The following is a 25,964-nucleotide window of genomic DNA, read 5'->3' on the forward strand; positions in this document are numbered from 1 at the left end:
TTGTGTGGAGTAAAAGGAGCCATGCATGTGATGTAAGGACAGACTGAAAGATGATAAACAGAGACAGAAATGAATGCAGAGGAAGTTGACATATTTGAACCAAAATCTCCTGGACTTCAGAGGTTTAAGCTGCATTCTACCGAAAATTCCAGCAGGGGTTGCGAAGTGTGGCTGCACAAAAATTCTGTCCATTCATTTGAATGCAATATATATATATATATATATATATATAAATGAAATGGAGCTGGGCTTAATGGTAAACATCTATTTCTTCTAAAAGTTCAATTATGATTTCTTACGACTAGTACATTAAAATATACTTATATATTAAGGGCATAAAACTCCATGGTGAGTGTGAATTTTTTTTTAGCAACTAGCAGAGCAGTGGTCTTAGTTTTTTATTTGGCAGATAAATAATTGCTGAAAAGTAGAAATCAAGACCAAAACATTTTAGAAACTTTTATGTCAGGACAATGACAAATGCATGTAGTGGTAATAAACATGAGTTGCCATGAAGTCTTCCACTCCCAGAAGACTTCTGAATGTAGGCCTGTGGCACATTTAATTTTTTACTCTGCTGCATTTGGTTTACCCGCGTGGATTGGCTGTTTTTCATGTGGTGAGTGCAGTCTTGCATTATTTCATGTTTGAAAAATCACACCGATTTGTTTTTGTTTCTTTGCTGCAGGATCAAGATTTTTCACACACTAGGACTATGGCTGTGCCCCTCTGTCTGACTGAATTAGGTTATTGTGCTGATTTAATTTCCAGAGGGAACCACCCTGGTGGTAGGAAACGTCATTTGCTAATTAACAAGAATGTCTCCTGGCATTTTCAAGAAAATGACAGTGCTCCCAGAGGCTTGTTAAAAGTGAAGTTCTGATAGAAAGCACTGCTGTAAACAGGAGGAACTTGCAGTAACAGGTCCATCATGGATTGAATTCTCCAACAAGTGAGTGAAAAGCAAGGTGATCAAAAGCTGGATTGTTCAACTGAGCTGCCTGCCTTTCATGGTCCTGGGGCTTTAGTTCCTTTTGGTCAGTTGATACATTCCTGATTATTGGATTATAATTCAATTGCAAGAGAGGTGTTGTTTTGTAAAACACAATTTCCTGTGCTTGAAGCGAAGGAAAGTTTCCAATTTTCTCCAAAATGAGTATTCTAGTGAATTAAGGTCTGTACTGCCAAACATATAAACAGAGCAAAGCTTTTGTTTGGATAGCAAGAACTTAATCTGCATTGTTCTCTTTTGTTATTGTGCTATTCTCCTGCTATTGTACTTTTATTTAATTACTTATCCACAGCAGAGACAAACCTCAGACTCTCCATGGAGTTTGATTAGCTCCTCGAGGCATTAGCACTTGGCTGAATCAATTTAGCTCCTATATTTATCCAAGCCTTCACAGATAAGAAAGTATTGAACGAGTGGCAGAGACGTCAAGAAAAGTCTCTCAGTGGTGCATCTGTAGTAAGGCTACAATGAAGAAATCAATGTGTTTAACTCCCATTGCTTGGACTGAATGAGTGTGTGAATGTGGGTTGTAGCCTCCTGTTGTTATTGTATTATTGCAGTCAAACAACCTGTACAACATGAGCTGTTGAAGTTTTTTTCTCTTTACTGATCCAGAGCACTGGAATATGTTTTTCCAGCTTGAAGCTTCTTTAATATGAAATATAAATAGATACATGAATTTGAGAAAATCTTCATAATAATATTACACAGTGCAAAAAATATGCAGAATGCATCCTGCAAAAGGTTTTAAACACGTTATAAGAACATTTTCTTATTGTGAAGTTTAAACACAAACATATAGTTACATGTTTCTGTTTAGCTGCATTTTACTGCTAAAAAGTACATCTTAATTATCAGCTACGTTTCATGTTAATAAATTACCACTGAGAGATGATTTCACAGGAATTAAAAGCAACAAAAAAACCAAATCAACCAGGTCAAGTTATATAATTACAAGTATCAAGGACAAAAAAGCGGCTTCAATAAAGTCTGGAGAGGACACAGTTATTAAAAATAATTTTAATGTAGACAGTATAATGACACTTCACTTTTTACAGCTGGGGCACACTAAAACAGAAAGTCCCATAAACAGTAGTATATTATACAGAAGAGGACCTTTGGCTGAACTCAAGTGCTCTTCCATGTTGCTATGATACCATCGGGCGTGGTGTTGAGGGGGCAGCCAATAGAGAAGACGAGACTCAGAATTTAAAAAGCAAGAGAAAAAGTTTTATTAAGCACCAAAATGCTAGAGACAACTTACCTCTGAAGGAATGTGTTTCTCTGTTTTTGTGCTTTCATGCATCAACTTTCATATTTTTTATTTTTTTGCCGCTGGCACACTAGATTCTACCATCAGCCAAATGTTTGTTTTCCTTTTAGTTAAAAAGAAAGAGGTAAGTCAGTTGAATAAACCAATTACAAAATGCTAAAAGCTACAGTAGCTTTACTGATATTGTTTACGTGCAAGCTGCACAGGTAAACGGAGTCTACTGACATTGTGCTACAGTTGTTCATTGCCTATGACTATTTCCTTTGTACAAGGTATGCTACACTTGGGTGGTATCTAATACATAAAAAGAAGTTGACATCGTTGGCGTGCACTGTCTTGTAGAAACCTTGTATCAGTGTAAAATGCAGTCATAGAGGTTTTCCACATTCAGAAAATGTTTCATGAACCTTGGACCTTTCCAAACTGTTTAAAAAAACACCACAACATAATTGAATCACTGGTTTGATGATTCAGTTGTATTGTGGTATTTTTTGAACGGTTTTAAACTTTATGAAATTCAATACAACAAAAGTGACATTTTAGAGATTCAAGGTTTTTGCAGGAAACTTGCAACACAGGGATTATATAATACTGCACAAACAATGTATAGAAAACATTTAAATGCTCAGTAATTTCCTGTAATAAATGCATGGCGGCTGTGAACTGTGAAATACAGAGGTTGTGAATATATTTAAAAGGTCACCTTTAACCAAAACAACTTTGCATTGTACATAATGTCGCATAACATTCATTAGAACAGTCATTTAATCAGATGCCTATTCTGATAATAAGCTAACAGTGATATAAGAAATAGATAGCCATCATAGTGAACTGTAATAGACCTGTAATCATAGGGGCTTTCCTTTAAATTTCAATATAACATTGCTGCTGTGTTGCCACATCTAGATGTTGTAAAGCAAACATATTATACACATTATGTCTTTAACTGGCAGTATTACAGTAGATCTTCATGTGTAAATATGGTGTGGTGCAGCTTAGTAACAGTGATTTCAGTATCTTTGAGGAAAAGGTAAAACAATTTCCACTATACAATATAATTCGCATGAATAAAAATCCAGCTGAACATGAGTTTAAATAGCGTGAAATAACGATGTTCATTAACTGTGTGACAGCACAGTTTGCACTGGATCTACATATTATGCAAAATAGTGCATACAGTGTGGTTGGACATCTGTGAGAATATTAACAACTATGATTTGGGCTTGAGAATACATAAATACACTTCCCACTTGTGTATCAGCTATGAGTGCTGCCTTGTCCTCAGCTGCTTGAAATAGTCGACCGCGTGAGTAAGACTAGCAGGCAGGCGTGAACGTGATCTTTTTACAGTTTATTTTCTTGGCTGGAAAATCAGTGAAACAAATGATCAATTGCACCAGAGAACCTTATTTAAAACTTTTTGCCAAGTGTGGCATGGATGTCCTTTTAAACTTAGTTCTTGATATGGTGATTTAGCTGAGATAGGAAGTGGTGACCAATATTTAAACATACTTTTTAATAGTTGACTCAAATACCACAAAAGCGGGTCCAGTTTATCATGTAGTATGTTGTTGTGAGTCAAACAAAGGACAGTTTAATTTTGAGTAGTAACAGAGAAAAACCCAACATTTTGACATTTATCCTAACAGAAGTTCAGAGGGGACCTATTACGCTCTTCCTAATTTTCTATCACCTCTATAATGTTGCAATTTTTTTTTTTTATCCCGTGCTGTCCAGAAGGTGTCGTCTGTTTGCCGTCTACTGTCTCCCTTATTCCATGTGAATGTAACATAAAGGATGTAAACATATCCAAGTAAAAACATATAATACTAGTATGAACCTGAAAATGAGTATAATGTGTCCTCTTCAACTACAACTGTACCACAAGCTTCAGACTGTCCGCTACAGATACATTTAACAAAAGTGATATTTGGAATTAAATCAAATACATTTCTTAGGAAGCTGAAAGTTTAAACTGTAATGTGAACACTGCGCCTCCATCTTCACACTGAACTTCACACGACTTTTGTTGGGGGCGTAATGGGTGACTAAGACCAATCACTGTTCTAATACTGGGGCTTCACCTACATTATGTTATAGGATCACCACACACATGCTGGTACTGATGAGAGGCACTACAGTATTACACCAACACAACACTGGTTCAACACTGATACTACTTCTCCTACATGTACAGTAGTAATCACGGAAATATATGCATCAGTGGGATGGCTGTGACTTGGAAGGTTTCATTCAAAATTAGACGTTTTGAAAAGTGGCATTACATTCTTATTCACTTTTTTTTTAATGGATTTTGAGTAATTTTGGTCAAAACTAAGACTTTCACATTCTGTTTCTTATATATATATATATATTCTATAACTTAGCTTATGAATCACTCCAAATGAATGCAGCACAGATAACTTTTGGAAACAAACTTAAATTCTTACTGAAGTCACTGATCATGAAGTCATGGCCACTGGAACTGTGTGTGACCAACTGATATCGCTCATGTTTTTAAGTTTGACTTTAGACATTTAAAATGACAATACTAATGTATGTAATATTTTGGAGTGAGATGATTATTGAGATCTTAGGGTCTAATTAGTTTGTAGCTGATAATGAAGTATAACAAAGTATGATTTAAACATCAGTTATCCTCATTTGTCCTGCAAATATGTTCTTCCTGATTAACTTGTGCCATATACTGAGAACTACTTTCATTTCAAATAACTAAATGCACAACCTGGATACTGCACTTGATCCACGAACTAGCAGTACCAGGCATTTTCAGTATCTAAAATGTCTATGTAAGCATTTTATCAGTATCCAATAACCACAGGCAACTTAACCTTGAAAAAAAAAAGATAAAGTATTCTTAAACGTTATGGTCCATTGATATACTGACAACAGCACTGTATGTGTCACATGTCATATATGCGTTATGTAACCTTTGTGTTTTGTTTTAGTTGGATTATATAAATATAGAAGACAACCTCTTCATCACTGTGTCTTCCTGCAGAACAGTGATTGATACCGAGTCCTGTCACCGAGCAATTTCGCCTTAATGTGGCGTCTTAAATGCTGCCCATCACATGCACAACTGCACATATTACAGTCCATGCTGATTTCTTACAGCAGTCAGCAGCTACGGCCTTCCTTTAACTTAGACTACTTGTAAGCCTGATGCTTAGACAGTCCTTCATACTGTCACTTCTGTCTTGCTGTTGGTGACAAAGTATGGTTGTGGAGGCATGTAGCGGGTGGTGTGCAGCTCCTTCTCTATGATGCAGAGCTTCTTTGGCCCGTAGCTCTGCCGGAGTCCCATGTCATTGCTCTCCCAGGGTCTTAGCACCCCCGGGCTCGCAACAGTGCAGGAGCTGTAGTGCAGTGACTGGGAGCTGTGGCTCTTGGGGTTTTTGTACTTGTGTCCATTCTGCTTTGCAGACATCTGTCTGGGTGGGCTGTAAGGATTGCTCGGCTCCGGCTCCATGTCCACAGCTTCCATGGGAAGGCTGCCCTTGGTTGTCATCTCGATCAACTGCCGGCGGTTGCTGTAGAAGCTGTCATTTGCTTTCTCCGCTAACAAATACAGAAACAAACAACATGATAGTTCTTTGTCATTTTTCCCTTCATTAGCCATTGCATTGTGTCCTGAGTGCAGAACCAGACAGGCAGATAAAAACAGAACTAAAATTACAGAGAGAAGAGAGACAAACCCGTACAACCTTAAATCATCAGGCATCACAATATGTTGTGATGTATTCAAATCAACCCAATGCCGGTTTGATTTATATAGCGCATAAAATAAATTAAAAATGATATGTGGGAGTAAATTAAAATAAAAATTAACTCTTTATATATACTTGTACGGCATATGTGTGTGTATACATAAATTCACAGATACATATTAAACCTGTATTAAATATGTTGAAAGTTTTGTTACAGCTACACTGAAATTGCAATAAAAGCAATAAATCAGTTATTGGTTATTGTGTTTTCCATATTAAAATAGTATAGTAGTAGTAATACTATATTGGTATAACATAAACTGGAATTCTATGTTAACATGTTGCATTGTTGACGCAGCAAACCGACTTAAAATGATATTTAACGTAAAATCGTCTTTAAAGTTCCCCTGATAGAAACGTTGTATTTGTATCTTTACAACAAGACACTGTCCACTATTGGCCTTGATTTGTTGTTCAACCATCTTGTTAGGATAATATAAACTGTATATAATGTTTTATTTCTTTTGAAAAATATGGAGGAGAAGTGTAAGTACTTTTTGAGACCTGGGTAATATCTGCAGGTATTAATTTCAGGCTGCATACAGCTCTAACCACCTCCACTAACAAGTTAGGGCAGCCTGAGAGACGACACCCAGGGCATATAAAGTCTACCAAGCACTGGCTGCACTACTTATTACCATGTCATGATGACATGACATGTCCCCTATCCCCAGTGGAAATTACTGTGTTGATCACTGCACAGTATATCTTTGTCTTTTGGCATTTGTCTTGCCATAATCAGCTGCAGTAATTTTCGCATAAAAACACTGCAGTATGATTTTATGTCTCCAATCAGGTGCAGACAATGAATGAAAACAGGAATTCACTTGAGCTCTAATTGAGCCTGAGCACACCAAGCTCCAGCATTAGCCTTTTCTAACATTTCAGACGTTTTTTTTAATGAAATGTCTCCCAGATAACCTTTAACGTGGTCTCTTCATGCTGTGGCTGTGTGTCACTTCATGGTACAGGAAAGAGATGTAGTATTCTTTACAGCAGCTACCTCACTAAGCCCACATAAGTGCTGTTAGATGAAAACATATATTACTGTTGGAGCACAGGGGCTCACATGTACAGTATCGTTGCATCTCATCACCCCTTCCCAACTCATTTGTGTTTTGATTGCTCCTGATTGTCTCCTGTCCCCAGTCTCATTAGCTAAGATTTGCTCTATTTTTATTTTCCCTAATGATCAGTTTGTTTGACGGCACTTCAGTGTATTAGCAGCAGAGAGGCTTCAGCTGCTCCTGTAAATCACAAAGAGAATGAGCTGTTTTATGTGATTGGACCTACTACAGGCATGCTGATAGCTGTCATCCCTTCCATGGCCAGGTCTGTCAAATGCAGCAAATTGATTCATCTATAAAAAGACTCCTGCTTCACTGTGCTAAATAGTATCAAATACAGATCCACAAATACCTTCAGTCCGCACTTTGATTCTGCATTATTTCTTTTGTTTATTTTTGCTCTGTTAAATTGTAAAAGTGGGGCACACAGGCAAAGATGTCTGTTGGCCAAAATAGAGGTCAGTGAGATTTAATTAAGTTATTTTAAATGAGACTGCAATGATTATTTCTGCAATCGAAATAAAAAAAATCAATATTAATTACATTAAATTATTACATTAATTAATTAATTACATATTTTTCACTTTATTAGACAAGTCAAAATGCAAACACTGGTAATAAATTCTTTAAGATTTAATATTACAAATGGACTTCTAAATTTTGGAAGTCTGGTTTGAAGTGTATATATATATATGGGTTGACATATATATAACAAGTTTTTTACACCAAGTGTGCCTGACTATACTGTTAGTGTTCCACTCCATTGTAACAGGTCAACATCACGATCATTATTTTAATCACCTCAAACACAATTTTATGCAAAACAACAACAACAAAAAACACATTTACTAGTATTTTCATAATGTATATAAAAGGGTAACTTTCTTAATTTGCACTTTATGATTGGAAGAAATTTATTTTTACTCACCTACTTTGAAACTTTCTTAAAAAGATTACTTTCACATCATCATCTGAGTGATACTATTTTGGTATTTTCTATTATTTCTTTTTGTCCAGACCCTGCTGCAGACTCTCCAAAATTAGCACATGAGAAAAACAACAAACTTTTATAAATAAACTTTTAGTCCCCATCCTTGTTGGCACTGATGGACCATAGATTAACTGACAAGGATTTCTGTCAGACAGAGATTTGATAGAAATAGAGCCCGACCGATGTATCACTTGGCAGATTTTATCATTCAATATATCCGATACATATACATTTCTTTATCGCAGTATTTGTTGTCCGTTATGCATTGAGACAGAACATATAATGCAGAAACAATACTTGGAGTGATTTAGAAATGGTGTAAGCTATTTATTTTATTTGTATTTTTCTTTATTCGAACTGTCATCAGTTGACCAGTACTGAACTAACAATACTGTAATTTTAGTTTCAAAATAGTCAAATTTTCCGCCTCATGAATTTATAAAACTTTTCCCATGATGACTCAGATAAATCGTGTTAATTCCAGTTCACTCAATTAAAACGTGACACTCCTTATATGATGATGGGAAACCCTGATTAATTATGTTAGTTTCATTTGTAGAGGTTAACCTTACCCACAGCCTTGAGAGTGGCGTACTTGTTGAGATCCTTGACAGGTTTCTGTTGTTCATAGGGGCTGGTGATTGGTCCCATGTCCGGGTAAGGCTGTGTTATCAAAGTTGATGCCTGAGCCGCGTTGTTCATCTGGTTGCTATCTGAAGGAGGGAAAGCACCAGTTGTCAATGCAAAAAAAAAGTGTGTTTTTGTTTTGTGTAGCAACAAAATCCCTTTTAATTGCTAAGGTAATATTTTCAAATATGTATATATAATTTGCATTAGCTAATAAAAGATGTGGTTAAAACATGTTTATAATTGGTATAAATGGTTAAAATACCAATACTAATTTAAACTGGCCTGGTTGAGTGACTGTTATGTAATCCCAGAATATAAATTGGCTTGATGGATGGACGTGAATATAGAGTAATTGTTTCTCGAACTTGATAGTGTCACTTTCCCTTAAGTAGGCTTTTCTGGGGACCCAGCTGGAGAGTCATGACTGCTCTTTGTGAAACTGTACTAATCCTACAGTAGACATCTGGTAAATTAAAGGGTGCACTGCAAAGAGACTGGCCCCCTGCCTACTGGCATGACAGAGCAAACAGATGTTCACAGTGTCTTCTCTGGAGGGGATTAGTGGAACGTACCAATTCACAGGCGGCAGTTTTAACACTGTGCCGTATGTTATATATATATATTTGAGTAGAGATATCAACATGTTTATGGACAATTAGTTGACATGGATAGCTGTGGTCATTCATTAATTGCTCACTCTGTTAAAGTTTGATGATGGTTATTTTACATGTCATGAGGTTGTGAATCAACGCTTATTCTGATGACGTAAAGGGTTTCCTTTAAATGCACAATATGTAATGTTTGATGCTAAGGATCTCTCAATAGAAACAATAACAAAACATGGACATGGTGAAGTTGTGAGGGATCATGGGAGTTGTTGTCTGCAGTGTTAAACAACCACCATTGCTGATAAAAAAAATCTATTTGACATGAGTCTGGCAGAAATATTTACTAACAAGTTAATGTAATGTGCCCTAGCTAGCTTACTTGCTAACATTAGATGAGTTGATTACCCATACAGCTACTGTATCTAACATTATGTGGTGAATTAAATGTTTGGGGCAGTCCAGCACTGATATTCACACTAAAAAATACTTTATAACCATGTTGAAAATTGTTCCAAGGTTAAACATTAACGTATGCATTAGCTTGGTGGTTGGAATGAGTCACTTGGCATATAATATATATTGTAGCACATCATAAACTGGTTTGATTTTGAAACATCATATGAATATACAGTATCAGGTCTTTACTAAATGCTGCATTACCGTCACTGAGTATAATTATGTGACGTATGATTTACAGTTGTTCAAACAGGAAACATCAGATAATACATCTGAGAGTAACGAGAGGGGTAAAATGGTTATGATCTCAAAACCAGGCAAGCACATGTCTCCAGTAAAACTTCAGATTTCTCTGGGTTTGAAGTTTGTTGGAAATATTTGGGATAATATAAGTATGCAACTCAACAAAATATATAACATAGGTCAAGTCTTAGACATTTTAGAAATGTTACATATGATATCTTTAAAGGTAACCTGAGGAGTAGCAGTGTTAATCCACCGTGAATCTGGCACCAATTTTCTGGATATGAACATAAAAAGATGTCCATCAAGTCATCACTGCCATTTGTTCATGGTAAAAGTTTACAAACTTTAAATTGTGGGGAGTCCACTAGTCCTTGATCTAGAATGTGTCTGATAAAAACAGATCATTAATACAGAAAATAGGTTAATTGGGCTCTTATTCCCCACTGGTCAGCAAGAAACTTTATTACTGTGCTAATTAATTAGGAAAGTCTCAAATTATCAATGCTGTCTCATGAAATGATGCAGAGGACAGCTTCAACAATTCTCTCACTCCTCCACATCTCAACGAGGGGGTGGTGCAATGAGTACGATCAGTTTTTGAGGTCGTTTAAGATGCCACTGTGTTCTCCTTATGATAAGGCTGTCTTTATAACAGACTTCTGTATTATTCAGTTTATTAAAAACCTTATTAAAAACTGTTGTCATTGAGAAAGACCGCACTTGACGTGCACAGATAACTTATTAAACCCTGTGATGGATTTCTCTTTAATAACCCTCTTTTAAAAATGCTGTACCAAGTAATGATCTTCTCCAAAAATTAAACCGGAAGTCTGTGCATCAAATCTATCTGTGATTCCTTGTCACATTCCTTTCTGGGCTTGTTGACCTGTTTCAGTTTCATGCATTTCATTGTAAGTGGGCCACTCACACAGGCTCTCTTTCAATGTGATCTTCTTTTAGATAAAAGCCACATTAGGTCTGCTTCCAGAGAAGACATAAAATGCACTTTACTTGTAATTTATTTACCAAGATGAAACATGATTAATACTGCTTTTTAGGAAATCCTATGTTGTTGTTAAAAAATGCACAATTAAAGAAATCAGCATATGCCTGATTCCCAAAAAGTTGGGTTGCTGTGTAAAACCTAGATAAAACCGAATTTGATCATTTTCTATCCTTTTTTACATATATTCACGCAATATATCGACAACATGCAGAAATGCTGTCGACATTTCTGAGATGGACTGATGCAAAGTATGCTGTGGTCTGACAAGGCCACATTTCAAATTGTTTTTGTGAATCACTGACGTCATGTACCCCGGGCTAAAGACTTTGAAAGGCAGCATCCAGATTGTTACCAGCGCAAAGTTCAAAAGCAGCAGCATCTGTGATGGTATGGGGCTGTTTCAGGGCCCATGGCATCATGGGTAACTTGCACATCTGTTCATGCACCATTAAAACTGAAAGGTGCACACAGGTTTTGGAGCAACAGATACTGACGTCCAGGGACGTCCCTGCTTATTTCAGCAAGACAAAAACTGTATGTGTTACAGCAGCATGGCTTCCAAGGAAAGGAGTTATAAAGAAAAATACGACAACAGGGACCCTGGACTGTTGACCAACTGTTGTGATATAGTAATATAAATAAATTCATAATGAGGGTACAATAAACTGTACCAGTTTGACCATTAAAGTCATTGCATTTGTAAAGTTTTCTAATAAATCTAATGTCAAAATCAGTCCCAACTTTTTTGGAATCAGGGTTGTAGAACAAATTTAGTTTTCTTTCAGATGAGCTCATTGAACCATGGAAAACTATTTTTGTATTCTCATTAGAGAGGCCATCTGCTCTGGAACAAGTGTGCAAGCTATAGTGTTTGAGTGGTCACCTGATCACTGCACTTATCTGATACTGCAGTCAAGGTCAAAGTCAGGGTATCCCCTTAACGTTAGAAAGCCATCAAAGGTAAATAGTTTAAATAATTAACGATGTACACTGAATGCTTTGGCCAAACTGTTTTGTATCCCAATATTGTCAAAATCATTAACTTTTTGAGCCTGTCTGATATCTCATATTTTCTATATTTATAGTCCAAGATGAGAATAGATTTCACTGCAGATAATAAATGAGGACAGTGCATTTGTGAACATCTGGTGCAACACTTCTATTTTCAGGATGCCAGACTTAATTTATACTGAAGTGCTGATGTGTGTACTTGTTTATCTCCCTCTTTAATGTTTATCAGACTTTGTGTTGACTGAGTGTCAGTTGTGCGTGTACTGTTGTCAAAGTCACTGCTTTTATGTCTAGCTGCTGGAAGAAAGTAGGCCACTTCTGGAGACTTGTAAGGTTAAAGACTCCATGGTTGTTGCGGGAAATAAGCGAGTTAACACTCCAGACACAGACACCACCCTGGCACTCATAAAAGATTTAAGAGAGTATTTTGGGAGCTGTGTGCCCCGAAATAAATGGTACAAGGAGAAGGGCGCTCTTATTTACAGGCAGCCTACTTTCAAGTTAGAGATAAAAAAAATATTCTTTTATCTACGAGTCAATAACTTATCATGTCTGTCAGGTTTCTGAAATTCAAACACTATTTCTATTGTATGTGTACAATGTTCATAATAATTAGTTGATCTCATTTATGCTTACACTTGTGTGTACATTGATCGATAAAACATTTTTGTTATAATATTTTTTTGTATTTTAGAAGACATTCATAACGAAGAACAGTTCTGAGAAAACTTTGAGTTTAAAAAGCGAAATCAAAAGCTAATTTCAACCTATGATTTGAAGTAGAATTGAAGTCGTGACAGCCCTATTCAGATCTATTTTTTTAATATATTGCATTCTATATAACTCCTGTTTAACATATGTATCTTACAATACATCACAATTCTTTCAGCACAGTGTCTTCAAACCATCACTTGTCCTTTCTTTCAATGCAGTTCAGGTTAGATCAGCTTGACTGATGGAGCTTCCATTATTTAGTTTTGGGTTTTTTTGTTGTTTTTTCCTCCAATTTTCAATCATAATACCTGGCACTGGCAGGTGAAATAGCCTTTGTTGCTCTGGAACAAACTCATTTTGTAGATTATGCATATTGCAGCTGAAGCTTCAGGATATGACAGTCAGGGAGGTGTAGAAAGTTATTTTTTCACACTATTAAAATAAATTCAAGGTGAGACAGCAATTGCATCAGTCAAATTTAAGAGTAAACCCAAGAAGTGCGACACTTTAGAATGTAGACAAAGCCAGAAATTGCAATTTATTCAAGTTGGTAGTGATTTTCTATTCAAACCTTTTTTTTCTCTTTTCTTCAAATTATATTTGCACACTTGGGGAATTATTGAAAAACTATTAAAAGTTAGTTTAATTCAATAATGGTTTCACTATATCAGTGCTGTCAGTGGTCAATATGGTGAAAAATGAAGCTAACTATATTTACACTTTCTCATTTCACAAACTATAAAGAGCGAAACAACCAGTGTGTCTCCATCCAAAGTTTTTCAGGCTCTCTGTATTGTCAGTTTGTAATTATCTCGTTAAAGATTTGAGGCTTCAGTATACAGTTCAGAGTACAGTATATAGCAGGTGGAAAATATAACCATATGTAGGCTCTACATTTGATGGCAATTTTCCAGCTGCTGTCAGAGGTAATGCTGCTGAAATACATTTCTATCTGGCAGTGAGGAAATGGACTGTCATGCACCAGTGGAGTGTTGGCAGTGAGCGGAGACTTTGTTCTCCCTGGCTGCCTGCCTGGAGTAAAAAGAGGCCACATTTCACAATTGCCCCATGTGCGCACATGGCCAGCAGGACATGAACATGATCTACTGGTCGCCAAAGAAGCCCAGCTCACAAAATCTGTATTACTGGTGTCTTGAGAAAATGAGTGCTCATAGTCCAGTCAAACAGATTTTTGCTATCTTTGACAGGCAATAGATGAGGAACAGGGGCTCTCTTCGGAGCATTTCAATCACTGCTCCGCATCACTATCCGTAATATACAACACTATTATAGTCGGGGCATGATCACACCTGCCACCTGAGAGCACAGCTAGTAAGGACAAGTACAGGATGGATCCATGTGGCGAAATGTATCCCCTCACCTTTTGTAACCTTGTAAGGATTGCTGTCAAGAAAACAACAATTATCCTAGTTCTGTTACCAACTCTATTACACTGAATCCCTCCCATACATCCACCACCAAGGTCACTGAACAAAGAGAGAGCTACTCAACTCCAATAATACATGTATTCAGCTTGAATAAAACATATATCTTTTTAACATTTATACAGCAAAATGTGCTTTTTCTAAGGTCTTCCATAGCAACTAATGCAGCCTTCATACAAAAGTAATCTTCTGACTTGTGGCTGACCCCAGTTATATGCATTAAGTAGAATTGGAATGCAATTACTGCCTTAACAGTTATCTCAAAAGAAGTAAAACTGAATATATAATGATTGCCAGGTACAGAGTTATTTTCTGACTTGACAAGGAGGCACGTGGGGTGAGAAAACTGAAAAAAAAGAAAAAAATTCAAAGCAATTCAGTTTTCACCTCTTTACTCAAGTAGCTCAACCTTTCAATAGGTGAAGTGACTGCACTTGTTTTACAGTACAACAGTGTGCTATCTCACATCATTAATCATTTTCTTTTATTTACACCAGGGACTGGCAGGAAAAATTGGGTTTTAAATCAGGACAGTTTCTTGTGCGATTGCCTACAGATTGTATGACGTAAGAGTGCTCTGTGCAACATGTTAGCACATACTGATTTTAAAAAATGTGAATAAAAACAAGAGCTTTTTTATTCTTAATGGCTTGTTTTTTTGTTGGCAAACCAAAGTATTGAACTTAATGCTATACGGGCAAAATATCAGTAAAAAAACAATTTCCTAATGTGCATTTACAGTAGCAAGTGAGCGAATCCAAGCATTGTTGTATTGAATTTTGGTGAATGTTATACTTTAATTGTTGATGAAAAAATATATATATATATGCTGTACATAATATTCTAAAGAAACCATTAATTATCTCATTCAGAAGATTGGTTCTAACATGCTGGCTGGTTTTTAATGAACTGATGATTATTTCGTGGGGAGGCAAGGTGAGAGAGAAACTGCTCTGATTTTAGAATGATTTATTACTGTCATGTCAATGCTGGCACCTCACCTCATCTGATTTTAGTGATTGAAAAAAAAAAGCTTAGTTGAAAAAAAGAAGACTTCACCCTCTTAAAATAGAATGCTGTCTAATGTCTGAGGTTATGTTTCAGGTTAAATTGCATTTCACCCTTCAGTAATAGTTATAATAAATGTGATGGGATGGTAAAATGCAAATACAAAGTTTTAAGGTTACATGAAATACAGTGGCCTTGTAAATAAAATTAAAATAAGATTAAAGATAATTATCAAATTTTGGTTTAAGTTGAACCACCCATTTCAAATGTTATCAGCCCATTAAAGGGCCATTATGAGTTGTTGTTGTTATCAGCATTATATGTATGGGTTAGAACCATAGACTGTATATAAATAATGGACGTAGTCACCGTGTCGTCGCCATCTTGCGTCGCCATCATGTTTCCGATACGCGGAGCAGACCATAATTGGACTGTGGCGGAGCGCGGGGGATCTGACGACACTGACTACAGCCTCTCTACACCTCAACCTGACTGAGAGAAGTCGCTGCTAATTCATGTTAGCATTAACTGGAGCATTAACTGGGATGTTAGTTTTGGCTAGCAAAAAAACAAAAACAAAATGTATCTTTCTTACCTCAGAAAACTGAGCAGGGACTCCTTGGAGTGTCTGTTAGTCCAACCAAACGCTGAACAAGACATTTTTACTGAACAAAATGTTCAAATAAACTGTCATTAAGTGAAAATATAGTGTGAAAGGGTCAAAGTTATGAGACCAAAGTAAACGTCCTCTTTTCTATGTATATAATGTTTTATATATAACTTTATTGACACGTTGCCGTGGATACGCTCTGCTTCTCTCCTGGTGACGGCTCGCCTTGTCAGTGACCTGTCAATCAAAGCTAGAAACGCCCCAAATCATACGATTCTTTATCTTCTATTTTCATCTAAATGGGGCCATTATTAGAACTATTGACATCAAATTGTCTTGATGAAGATTTTTTACTAGCGATTGAGACCATAATGTTGTCCCTGAAAATTTTTTCTGAGGTAATAAATCAAGTGAGAAGTTTTCAAATTTAGCACTGAAATGAATGGGCAGATTTCTTTTGCAGCCAAACTTAGCACTCCCTACTGGAATTTTCGGAGATTTGCAGGCTTTATGCACTTCCTGGTGGCTTCCATGCTCAGGCACAGAGATTGCCGCCTGGTTAGAACAGGGATAGGCAACTTGAGTCTCCGGAGCCACATGTGGCTCTTTAGGCTGCCTCAGTGGCTCCCTGTGGCAGTGAAAAAATAACTATGAGAAATTAATTACTGATTCCTTTACATTTTTATTTGTATTTATCATTGGCGTCAACCGATTGGAATTTGTATTCTTCAATTGTAAAAATGTGCAGCTAATATATGGCATTAAAAAGTCAACTAAAATTTACGGCCCGGTGCCTTACCTCTAAATTTTGTCAACTTCAAGTCTAGTTTTGAGTTTTTCTAGCTAGGTGAGCTTTCGATTCCAAATCTCCTGAGATATTTCTTCGGTATCCAGTCTCTAATTTGAACTTTGGGCCCTCGCTGCATTCTTACCAAATCATATTAATAAATGCTGATTATGGCCTATTAGTAATGTTGATAAGCTGATTTAGACTGAGTGGGCTGTTTTATCTTGATTGTAAGGCTCAAAATAAGGTCTGCGGCTCCATTCTGACATTTTTTCTCTTTTTTGGCCAAAAATGTTAGTAAAGGTTGCAGACCCCTGGATTAGAAGGTGTCTGTTCCACCTACTTGATTGTGCAGAAGGCTGTTTTCAGCCAATAAATATTAAATCACTGTTTTGTCATGTTTCACTTTTAGTTTTGTTAGGTTTGAGTGCAGAATTAATGTGGTTATGTTAAGGGGGAAAAAAAACTGCCTGGGTAAATTTAGGGGGAAGTGTATAATATAATTAGGGCCGGGACTTGATTAAAAAAAAATAATCTTATTAATTAGAGGCTTTGTAATTAATTAATTGAAATTAATCGCATTTTAATCGCATATAAATATTTGACCTGAGAACAGTGAGAAGTAATTTTTTTTCACATGGATTTTTAGTATACCATTGAATAATGACTGAATACATAAGCTTAAACAACAAAAATATTGTTTATTTTTGTTCAAGTCCAACAGACCAGTGGAATTTTTGCCATTAAGTGTAGCAATAGCATATTTAGAAATATAGTACATTTCATAAATCCAGGTAGCCTATAGGTAGGTAGACCTAAAAAAAACTAGAAATACTTAAACTAGAATACTTTGGTTTTTGAAGTAAAACGTAAACTAGAATACTTTGGTTTTTGAAGTAAAACACAATCCATGCTAGCTAGCACATTAGCCGCTAGCTGCTATATGTTTAGCATTGAGGTGATACTTGAGGCTCGATGTGCTGCGGTGATATGTGAATTCCTTGTTGCATAGCAACACAACCATGCTCTTATCGACGCTTCCATCTATTCGTTTTTTGTAACAAAATTTCCCATCCACGGGGCCAACCAAAGGTCTCATCAGCTTCTTCCTTCATGCTCACTGTGGTTTGTTGTTGTCTCAACTCATGAACAACCTGGTCTCACAGAAATCCGTGAAATAGCCACGGATTCCGCTTAACTCAAAATCCGTGGAATTTGAGCCACGGAATCGCTCAAATTTCCGTGAAACTGACACGGATTTCGCTACAATGCAAGTTAATGACAGTCATATCCCGTGGCTATTGGTTTGTTCCAAGTCACGTGACTTTCAAGGTCCCAGCGGTCAGAACAAAAAACATGGCGGACAGTTCTCTCATTTTTAGTGAAAAATCAATATTTTGACTTAGTTTCTGCATAAAAATGGATTTTGATCACATTTGTAGCGAGAAATATATGTTTTATTTTCTAAATATTCACTCAGTGAATGTACATAATCACTTTGTATGTTGGAATAGCCACGGGATATGACTATGTCATTAACTTGCATTGTAGCGAAATCCGTGTCAGTTTCACGGAAATTTGAGCGAATCCGTGGCTATTCCACGGATTTTGAGTTAAGCGAAATCCGTGGCTATTTCACGGATTTCTGTGAGATCATGTTGCTCATGAACGCTAGTTGGTGCTCCAGTATAATCGGTCCGCCTGAAACTCATCCAGTGAGAAACGTTCCGAGGTGCAAAAATAAGTGTGATTAACATGCGTCAATTTTTTTAACGTGTTAATTTTTGTGTAATTAATTAATCTTAATCCCAGCCCTAAATATAATTATAACTTAATAAGTATTTTTTATTTCTTTCAGCCTCTTGGGATGCAAACCCCAGTCTGCTGAGCCAAATGCCTCCTTGTGCAGACACTAATGCTCCTTATAATTTGTAACTTCCTTTTTGGCTCCCATCATAATTACTTTAGCCACTCAAGTTTGGCACCTAACAATAAACGTCAATATAGCAGCCCATTTACTGACCTATAATGGCCTTCTGAATGTATTACAAACTGTAACAGACCCCAAATGACCCATATCTATAAGGCTGATAGCCACTGATAATGCCCATTCAATCACGTAATAACATTCAAACTGGGTGGCAAAACTGCACGTGTGGGAAACTATTAATGCCTGTGTCCTTAAATTAACTGAGTTGACAAAGTAATCTTTCTACAATCAAGTAATGTACATTCATTATATCACTACTTTGTTTGGGATCACTCATCAAGAGTTTTTGTTTTAGGGCAATTTAAGGTTTTTGATCATGCGTTCTTGTAATTTGACAAAATCTGTTAAAATCTCAAGGAATTTTTCTTCTAAACTTTCTAGAGTTTATTTTCTTGTTCTTTAATAGCGTTGTGCATTCAAGTTGGAAGAATTTAAATTAATTACAGGCACAGTCTGCTCATTGAAGATGCTTAAATATTTGTGCAACCAAAGCCTGGCGGTGTATGATGAGGTAATTGAGATAGGCAGTCATCTGCCATGTGTGCAGAGAACAGGAAGGATTTCATTCCAACCACAGATTACACCAGGTGTTTTCACTAATTAGCAAACCTTCAAAACTAATCAGTGGAATCACCTGCTGTACTCCTCAGTTGTAATGAGAACATGCAAACTTCTGGCCTTCTATAGCACATGAATGATCCCTGATATTGATTTCCATCTGCCTCAAATGAAGTGTCTTGAGAAGCATCTAGATCAGAGGAAATCAGTACATCACTTAATGTTATTTATTTATCTTGTCAATATTTTTATACCATAACTGAAGCCCTTAGTCATACTCTGGCTGGATTAATTATTGTATTGATTCCCTAGCTTCCCTGGCACAATAGTGTAATTATTTTTACTTTATACGGCATTGGACCTACTCAGTATCACAAGAGTTTGTCCTCGCTTCAGACAATATTTTCCTTTTTAAAAGTTAGTTATTCAGCCAAACCAGGTATTTATAAATGAAGAATGCAATCATGAAATGCTGCTGTGTCTGTAAAACGTTTTTTCATGTGAGATGCCATTTGCCATAATTATCCAGCTCGCTAAGGGAGAGAGAGGGAGGGAGGCAGAAAGACCTTTTATTGACTGGAGCTGTCAAGGCAGTAAGCAGGTTAGCAATAATAAGAACTTCTTTCTGTCGGTGCAGATCTGTGTGGGTGTGTGTAGGCGTTGGTGCTGATGAACTAAAGAATGGGAGTGTCATATAACGTGTAAGGCAGTTTGGTACAATAAGTACTGGCTAAGAAGCAGAGCTCTAGGTTGTCTCTGGTAATTAGTGTATATGTTAAGTGATTGCTGAGGGCATGACTAATTGCTTCACCAGCCTGCAGGATTGAGGAGGGACCTTTTTTTTCCCCTTCCATCACTTCAGCTAATTCAAGATAGGTGAGCAAATAAACACACCATTTTAGGTTTATATTTGTTTAAAATAAAATCTGTGAGTTTCTGAATATTGAAATTGGTTGTGTGACTCTGTTAAGCAAAACCAGATGGCAGCAGCATTAGTGAACATATGCAACCCAGTGTTTAAACGAACTGCTCTGTCACATGAATGTATAAGTAGGCGTAGAGCGACCAGGTGCTTTGTGGTGCTGATGTCACAGTACTTACGGAGACTGTTAACAGTGACTCTGGTTTGTATGTTCTCATAGTGCTGGCCAAGTCCAATGTCGTCGTTATGTTCTGAGGCTGGATGGCGGATAACATGTGCAAGAGCTCTGGAAAGATAAAGAACAATCTCAGAGAGCACATCTTTCAGTTAATAACAAGTACAGGTTGCTTTCACAAACATGTCCTCCTAAATGACAAAGTAAAATGTTTGTCTGTGTCCTCTTTGATAACACATGTGACAGTTCAACAAACAAATGATAGGAGCATTTAATAACTGCCACTTCTACGTTTACAAAGGTTATGCACTTGGTTAAGGTTGAGGAAAGGTTTCCTTCATGGTAAACAGAAAACAGGAGGTGTCAAAAGCACATGCTTCGTAAAGCGGCCAATAGTTTAAGTCAGTTAAAGTTGAAGCAGGAGAGGTTGAGATGGCCAGACCTTTAGTCCTTAATATTGGTTCAACATCAATGGATCATACATTTTATAGTACTTTAGTACAATTCCAAGATACTTTACTTAAGTATTTCATATGGTACTTATACTCCATTACATTTTGGATGTACAAATTGTACTTTTTACTCCACTACATTTATGTGACAACTGTAGTTACAAGTTACTTTGTAATTATCAATAAAATAATTAGAAATCAACTCAAAAACTAGGACATATTTGGTTAAGCTACACAGCAGTACACTAGTAAAATTAGCCCCATCTTTACCGGCTGCTACATTAAAGAAACACTGACACAAACACTGTGTGATTGTGTGATTTTAAAAGCAGGACTTTTACTTGTAACAGAGTATTTTTACATTGCAACATTGCTACTTTTGCTTAAAGAAGCAGTGTGTAGGGTTTAGGGGGAAGTACATTCTTCGACCTCTCCCCATAATGCAACTTTAGACAGTCTCCTCAATTTCTATTTTCAAGCCCTACACCTCAAGTTTGTTGCGCAGGTTTCTGTTTAAAAAAAACAACACCAATTTGACATGGCGTCACCATGACATCATCAGACCTTTCCCGGGCTTGATGCTGCTCCCTCCAAAACAATATTATACAGCTGTTGTCACAGGGTAGGTGGCACTTCTTGTGAATGACCCCTTAAAGTTTGACTCTATTGACCTGCCTTCACTCTTATGCACTCATACACAAATTTATATTTAAATCAAGTAATTTTCTTTGATAAAAGAGATTAAGGGGAATAGAAAAGTTTTGCATACTGGAGGGGTGTCTAACTAGTGGTTATTGGTACAAAATGTAACAGTGATGGTGGTAGGACAACTGAGTTAACTATGGTGTTCAGACGAGTAGAGGTTGTCATCGAGTCAGTGTGCCAGCCAATGTAGTTTAACCCATTGACGCCTAAAACTTCCTGTAAAACCTCTGGGCGATTTTAAAATAACCCCTAAAACCTGAAGTTTCTCTGGAAATTCAACAGAAGTGTCAACGCTTCTACTAAATAATAGATTTTTCAGCCTCTGTAGCAGATAGAAATGAAATTCAAAAAGTATTTGAGAGCTTATACAAATACCACAAAACGACGTAAACGCTTTCCAGGCTTCAATGGGTTAAACTGGGCAAATACAATGTTGATATAAAGCTGGTTCATGCTGCATCTTCAGCTTCATTCGCCCAACAGTAATGTCAAACCTTGTTTACATTACTAGTGCACTGCAGAAAGACTTTACTGGTATTAAACCTGTAATGCACAACTTTTGTCTCAACCATCTGGCTGTGAGAGTAATTACACATTACCACATCTCTCTCACCCATAATCACACTGTCTTCAAGTCTCCCTGTGCTGTCAATGAATCTGTTTTTGTTTATTTATGTATGTATTTATTTTTTACCTTAAATTTTCCTCTGAATTACGAGTTTCTTCTTCTATCTGGAGCATCTACTCCAGAAACTTTTCTTAGTAATTTCTTAGGATTTTCCAGCATGGCTTACCACCATACACCTAGCTGCTGCTGTGTTGCTATGGTCTCTCCCTGCTTACAGGCCCCTTTTAGCTCCGGTTGGTTGACGTAAAATGCATCAATGCCGGTGCACCAGTGCAGGAATGCCACCACAGACACCATAACTCAGGTATACTGTGAAATATAGAGAGCTTTCCCTCCTAACATTGTGTAAACAGGTTTGGCTTGAATGGCACAGATGTTTATTTATATGTAATAGTCCCGCAAATTTTTCTTTCTAGTCACAGAGAAACAGCTGTGATAAGTCATGTTTTCCTGATATTACTTCCTCAAACTCTAAGTGCTGACGTTGTCTTGGTACAACACAGCAATAGAGTGAGACAAATCATCTGGAGTGTAATTTTGTAAAATAATAAAAAAAAATATGGAAACTCTTTGCAGATAAAAGTAATGTTCATGTCAAGCAGTAATTGAACTGCCAAATCCACAGTGGGTTGTTTTTTTAATTTTAAAGCACAAACAGCTCTGCTCAGATCAAGTAACATCGTCGATATTAAAAACTCTACGCACTCATTATGGTGCAGTGTCTTCAACAACATGCAAAGAAATATCAATAATATAATAATTTTAATTTTCATACTTTTGTGTCATTTAAGCCTGTTTATTTTAATGGATTGAAACTAGCCTGCACTGCTACAGGCTAATAGTCATTCACAGAATGACAATGTCAACACAGAGTCTCCCCAGTGCAGACATTGTTCAGCCCAACGTCATTCTTTTGAAGAGGCAGCGAGAGAGTAATAACCCTCTTTGGGTGCATAATGTGAAGTGTGTTTGAGGAAAGATTGAGTGTTTGTGTACTAACTACCTGCAAATGTTTGATGCTCACAAGCACGTCTGCAATGAATTATTGGGCATAATTTTTTACATTTTTACATAAACTCTAAAACAAAAGCACACGCTGCCTTTTTAATCAACAAACTGTATTGTATATCTTGCAGATAGCCAATGAAACATCACAGAATTTGACTGGCAGAAATTTTTATTTTTTATTTTTTTACCAAAACGGTGCAACATCACAGCTGACCTTGTGCTTTGTTTTATTGTGGCGTGTTAAAAATAACTATATTTATTCCAAATTAGACCCAAAAAACCCAAATTAGAATGCATCCAGTTTTGGTGTTAGTGATCTTCACTTTCTGAACTATACTTGACCAAATAACAGCTTTAACCTGAACAGACACACATGTCACAACATCACAGTGTGACAATCCAGAGTTTTAAAGCTGCAGACCAGGGGCAATGCAATAAACACCAAAACACACTTTGTCTTTAACACTGACAAAAGTGTGCATATGGCTGTTGTGCATACTGGGTATGCAGTGAGGAAATTAATGTTAATTGAGCAGTGTACAACAGCATCCCTTTCCCATTCTAAACATGTTTATATCCCTTTGAGTGCAGCTTAACTTATTTTATAGTTTTACAATTTTATTGTCAAAACAACGTGTTGCCTTTTGACCTGGTTTCCATAAAATTGAAGGGTTTTGCAAGCAGAGATGAGTTTATACTTAAAGGATCCGTCTTGAGATGTTTAAACGGATAACTGACAGGACAAAGGCAACTCTAAATTAAATAAATAAACATCTGGTAACATGATGACCTACCTTGACATATTTTCTCGGTGCGGACGGTGCGTCTTTTCCAAACCTAGCTTGGTGAAAATTCCTATGAGTGCCATTATGGCCACGACCCCGCAGATGACATACACAATGAGGTTGGTTTTATCCTTCGCATTTTCCAGCGCCACGTCCACTTTTGGCGGGGGTCTTCCTGTCATCATCCACGGCGGGGTGTCGTAGTTCTTACAGGTGGTCTGGTCCAGCCGGGAGCTTTTAAACGCGCAGCAGAACCTGAAGCCACAGGTGCCGCAGCAGTACAGGTAGCTGCCAGTCCTGCACACGAACGGTGGATCCCACTGGCCCATCACGTCGTAGTAGCCGCGGCACTTGTCCTCCATGTGCGGGCTCTCCGTGACCCCGATCTCCCCTTCCTTTGAGTCGTTAAACCCGGTCACCATTATGAAGTCGTCGACCGTCTGACCCGGCTCTCCCTCCGCGTCGCACACCATAACTTTCACCAGAAAGTAACCGAGCAGCAGCTCAGTGCCCCGCATCGTTGCTCACTTATTACCCCGCTCTTGACGCCCTGAGAAGCTCCTACAAGTCCGGACACATCTTCCGAAGACACGAGACACAGCCATGCGTAAATGTAATTAGGCTGATTCCAACTTCCATGCGTAAAAGCACAGTGCGCCCCTGTACTTTTATCTCCTTGAAAAACAAGCTTTATTGTGTAAAGGTATAGTTCAAGCTCTTTCCAAAGACCAGTCTACTTAAGTAGATAGTTAGAGTATCACTGAAGCGGTGCACCTGTCTGTGCTGGAGTGTGTCAGACGCCTATGAGGCTGCTTCACTCCACAGAGCTGGTCACAGATACAGAGAGAGAGAGAGAGAGTGTGTATGAGAAAGACAACGCAAAGTAGAAGAGACCCCGTTGAGTGAGTAAATCATGTGGGGAGAGAGAGAGCGCGCCAATGGCAGAGAGAGATGTGTGCAAAAGCTCTGATTACATCCTTTTAAGCCAGTTAGCCTATTATTGCGGTGAGTCTTAAAATTGTCTGTAAAGGTGCAATCAGTGATTTTTGCCACCAAACGTAAACAAGCTGCAGTCACTCTCAAATTGATTGACAGGCCTTGAATACAGACAATACCAATAAAACACTTAAACGTATTAATGACACGTTAATTAATTTACAAAACACAAAATGGACATTTAAAAGTAAAACTTTGGATACATCGGTCATTTTTTGTACCAAAGCGTTACTGAGTTTTAAAAAAACAAGTAGATTTTTTTTGGGTGAATTTTATTTAATGCACAGTGGCACACATGGGTAACAAGAAACTGATGTGTTCTGTTTATCTTTCAGACTATATTTTATGTTTTGATGCCTGTTTTGGCTTGAGAAATCTTTTTACATAGAAGAAACATATGCTATGTCCCCCTGCCCTTTCATGTTGCAACACTTTGGTTTTTGATTTGTTAATGTGTCAGAAATTAGGAAAAGTTAATGATTTCAATATATTGTAATAGCATGATTATGTTTCTGGCAAAATGAGGAACGGATAAAATTCACAAGTTATCACGTTATAAAAGTCAATATAATGAGAATATGTTAAAGTGTAACAGTTTTAATTAGAGCTGTAGCCCTTCTGGCCCCTGTTATTATCACCTCTCCCACACATTTGTAACTGAAGTGATGTCTAAGCAAACTCCCATTAAGGATACAGTTCTGTAGAGGATTCATCTTTGCAATTCTTTAGCGTCAAAGCAAGTATCCAGTAAGAGCAAAATACAAGATTATATAATAATGATGTGTGGACAGTAGGGTAATTCATTATAGCCACTGCATGGAATAATAATAAAAAGTTCACGCTCAAGCTTAATTTGAATGTCCTCTCATCCTGGTTTATATAAATAACATATAATACACCAACTGGTGCAACTACTCACTGGCTTTTAGAAATTAAAGTACCAAGTGCTGCTAGTTAGATTTTTGCAGCCGAAGTCATCAAAAATAATGTACGTGTGCATGTTGGGAAGACAAGTTAGCAAGCTTTTAAAAATTGAATTATGTTACTGTTATCAGCTTATGTGTCACGTTGTCAGAATCAATATTCCAAC

The 25,964-nt window shown here is 37.1% G+C and overlaps 2 protein-coding genes across 2 annotated transcripts in view; one reads left to right on the top strand and one right to left on the bottom strand.

Annotated features, from left to right (window-relative positions):
- Nucleotides 1-25,964, top strand: part of mrtfbb (myocardin related transcription factor Bb) — an 83,422-nt gene that overhangs the window by 8,032 nt on the left and 49,426 nt on the right. The window lies entirely within an intron of this gene.
- On the bottom strand, nt 2,215-24,713 carry shisa9b (shisa family member 9b). Its single transcript, XM_059347261.1, has 4 exons — nt 23,888-24,713; nt 20,305-20,411; nt 8,707-8,847; nt 2,215-5,867 (listed from the first exon to the last, which is right to left on the bottom strand). The coding sequence occupies exons 1-4, from the start codon at nt 24,394-24,396 to the stop codon at nt 5,488-5,490; spliced, it is 1,137 nt and encodes a 378-aa protein (XP_059203244.1). The 5' UTR covers nt 24,397-24,713; the 3' UTR covers nt 2,215-5,487.

The sequence above is a fragment of the Centropristis striata genome, chromosome 13 (genome assembly GCF_030273125.1).
Source record: "Centropristis striata isolate RG_2023a ecotype Rhode Island chromosome 13, C.striata_1.0, whole genome shotgun sequence".
In the NCBI taxonomy this organism is placed as follows: Eukaryota; Metazoa; Chordata; class Actinopteri; order Perciformes; family Serranidae; genus Centropristis; species Centropristis striata.

Excerpts from the sequence above, each read along its gene's own strand:
- shisa9b (XM_059347261.1), bottom strand. The coding sequence starts at position 24,396 with ATGCGGGGCACTGAGCTGCTGCTCGGTTACTTTCTGGTGAAAGTTATG. Across the intron at positions 20,412-23,887 it reads CACCGAGAAAATATGTCAAG|AGCTCTTGCACATGTTATCC; the intron begins GTAGGTCATCAT and ends TTATCTTTCCAG. Across the intron at positions 5,868-8,706 it reads CGCCACTCTCAAGGCTGTGG|CGGAGAAAGCAAATGACAGC; the intron begins GTAAGGTTAACC and ends TGTATTTGTTAG.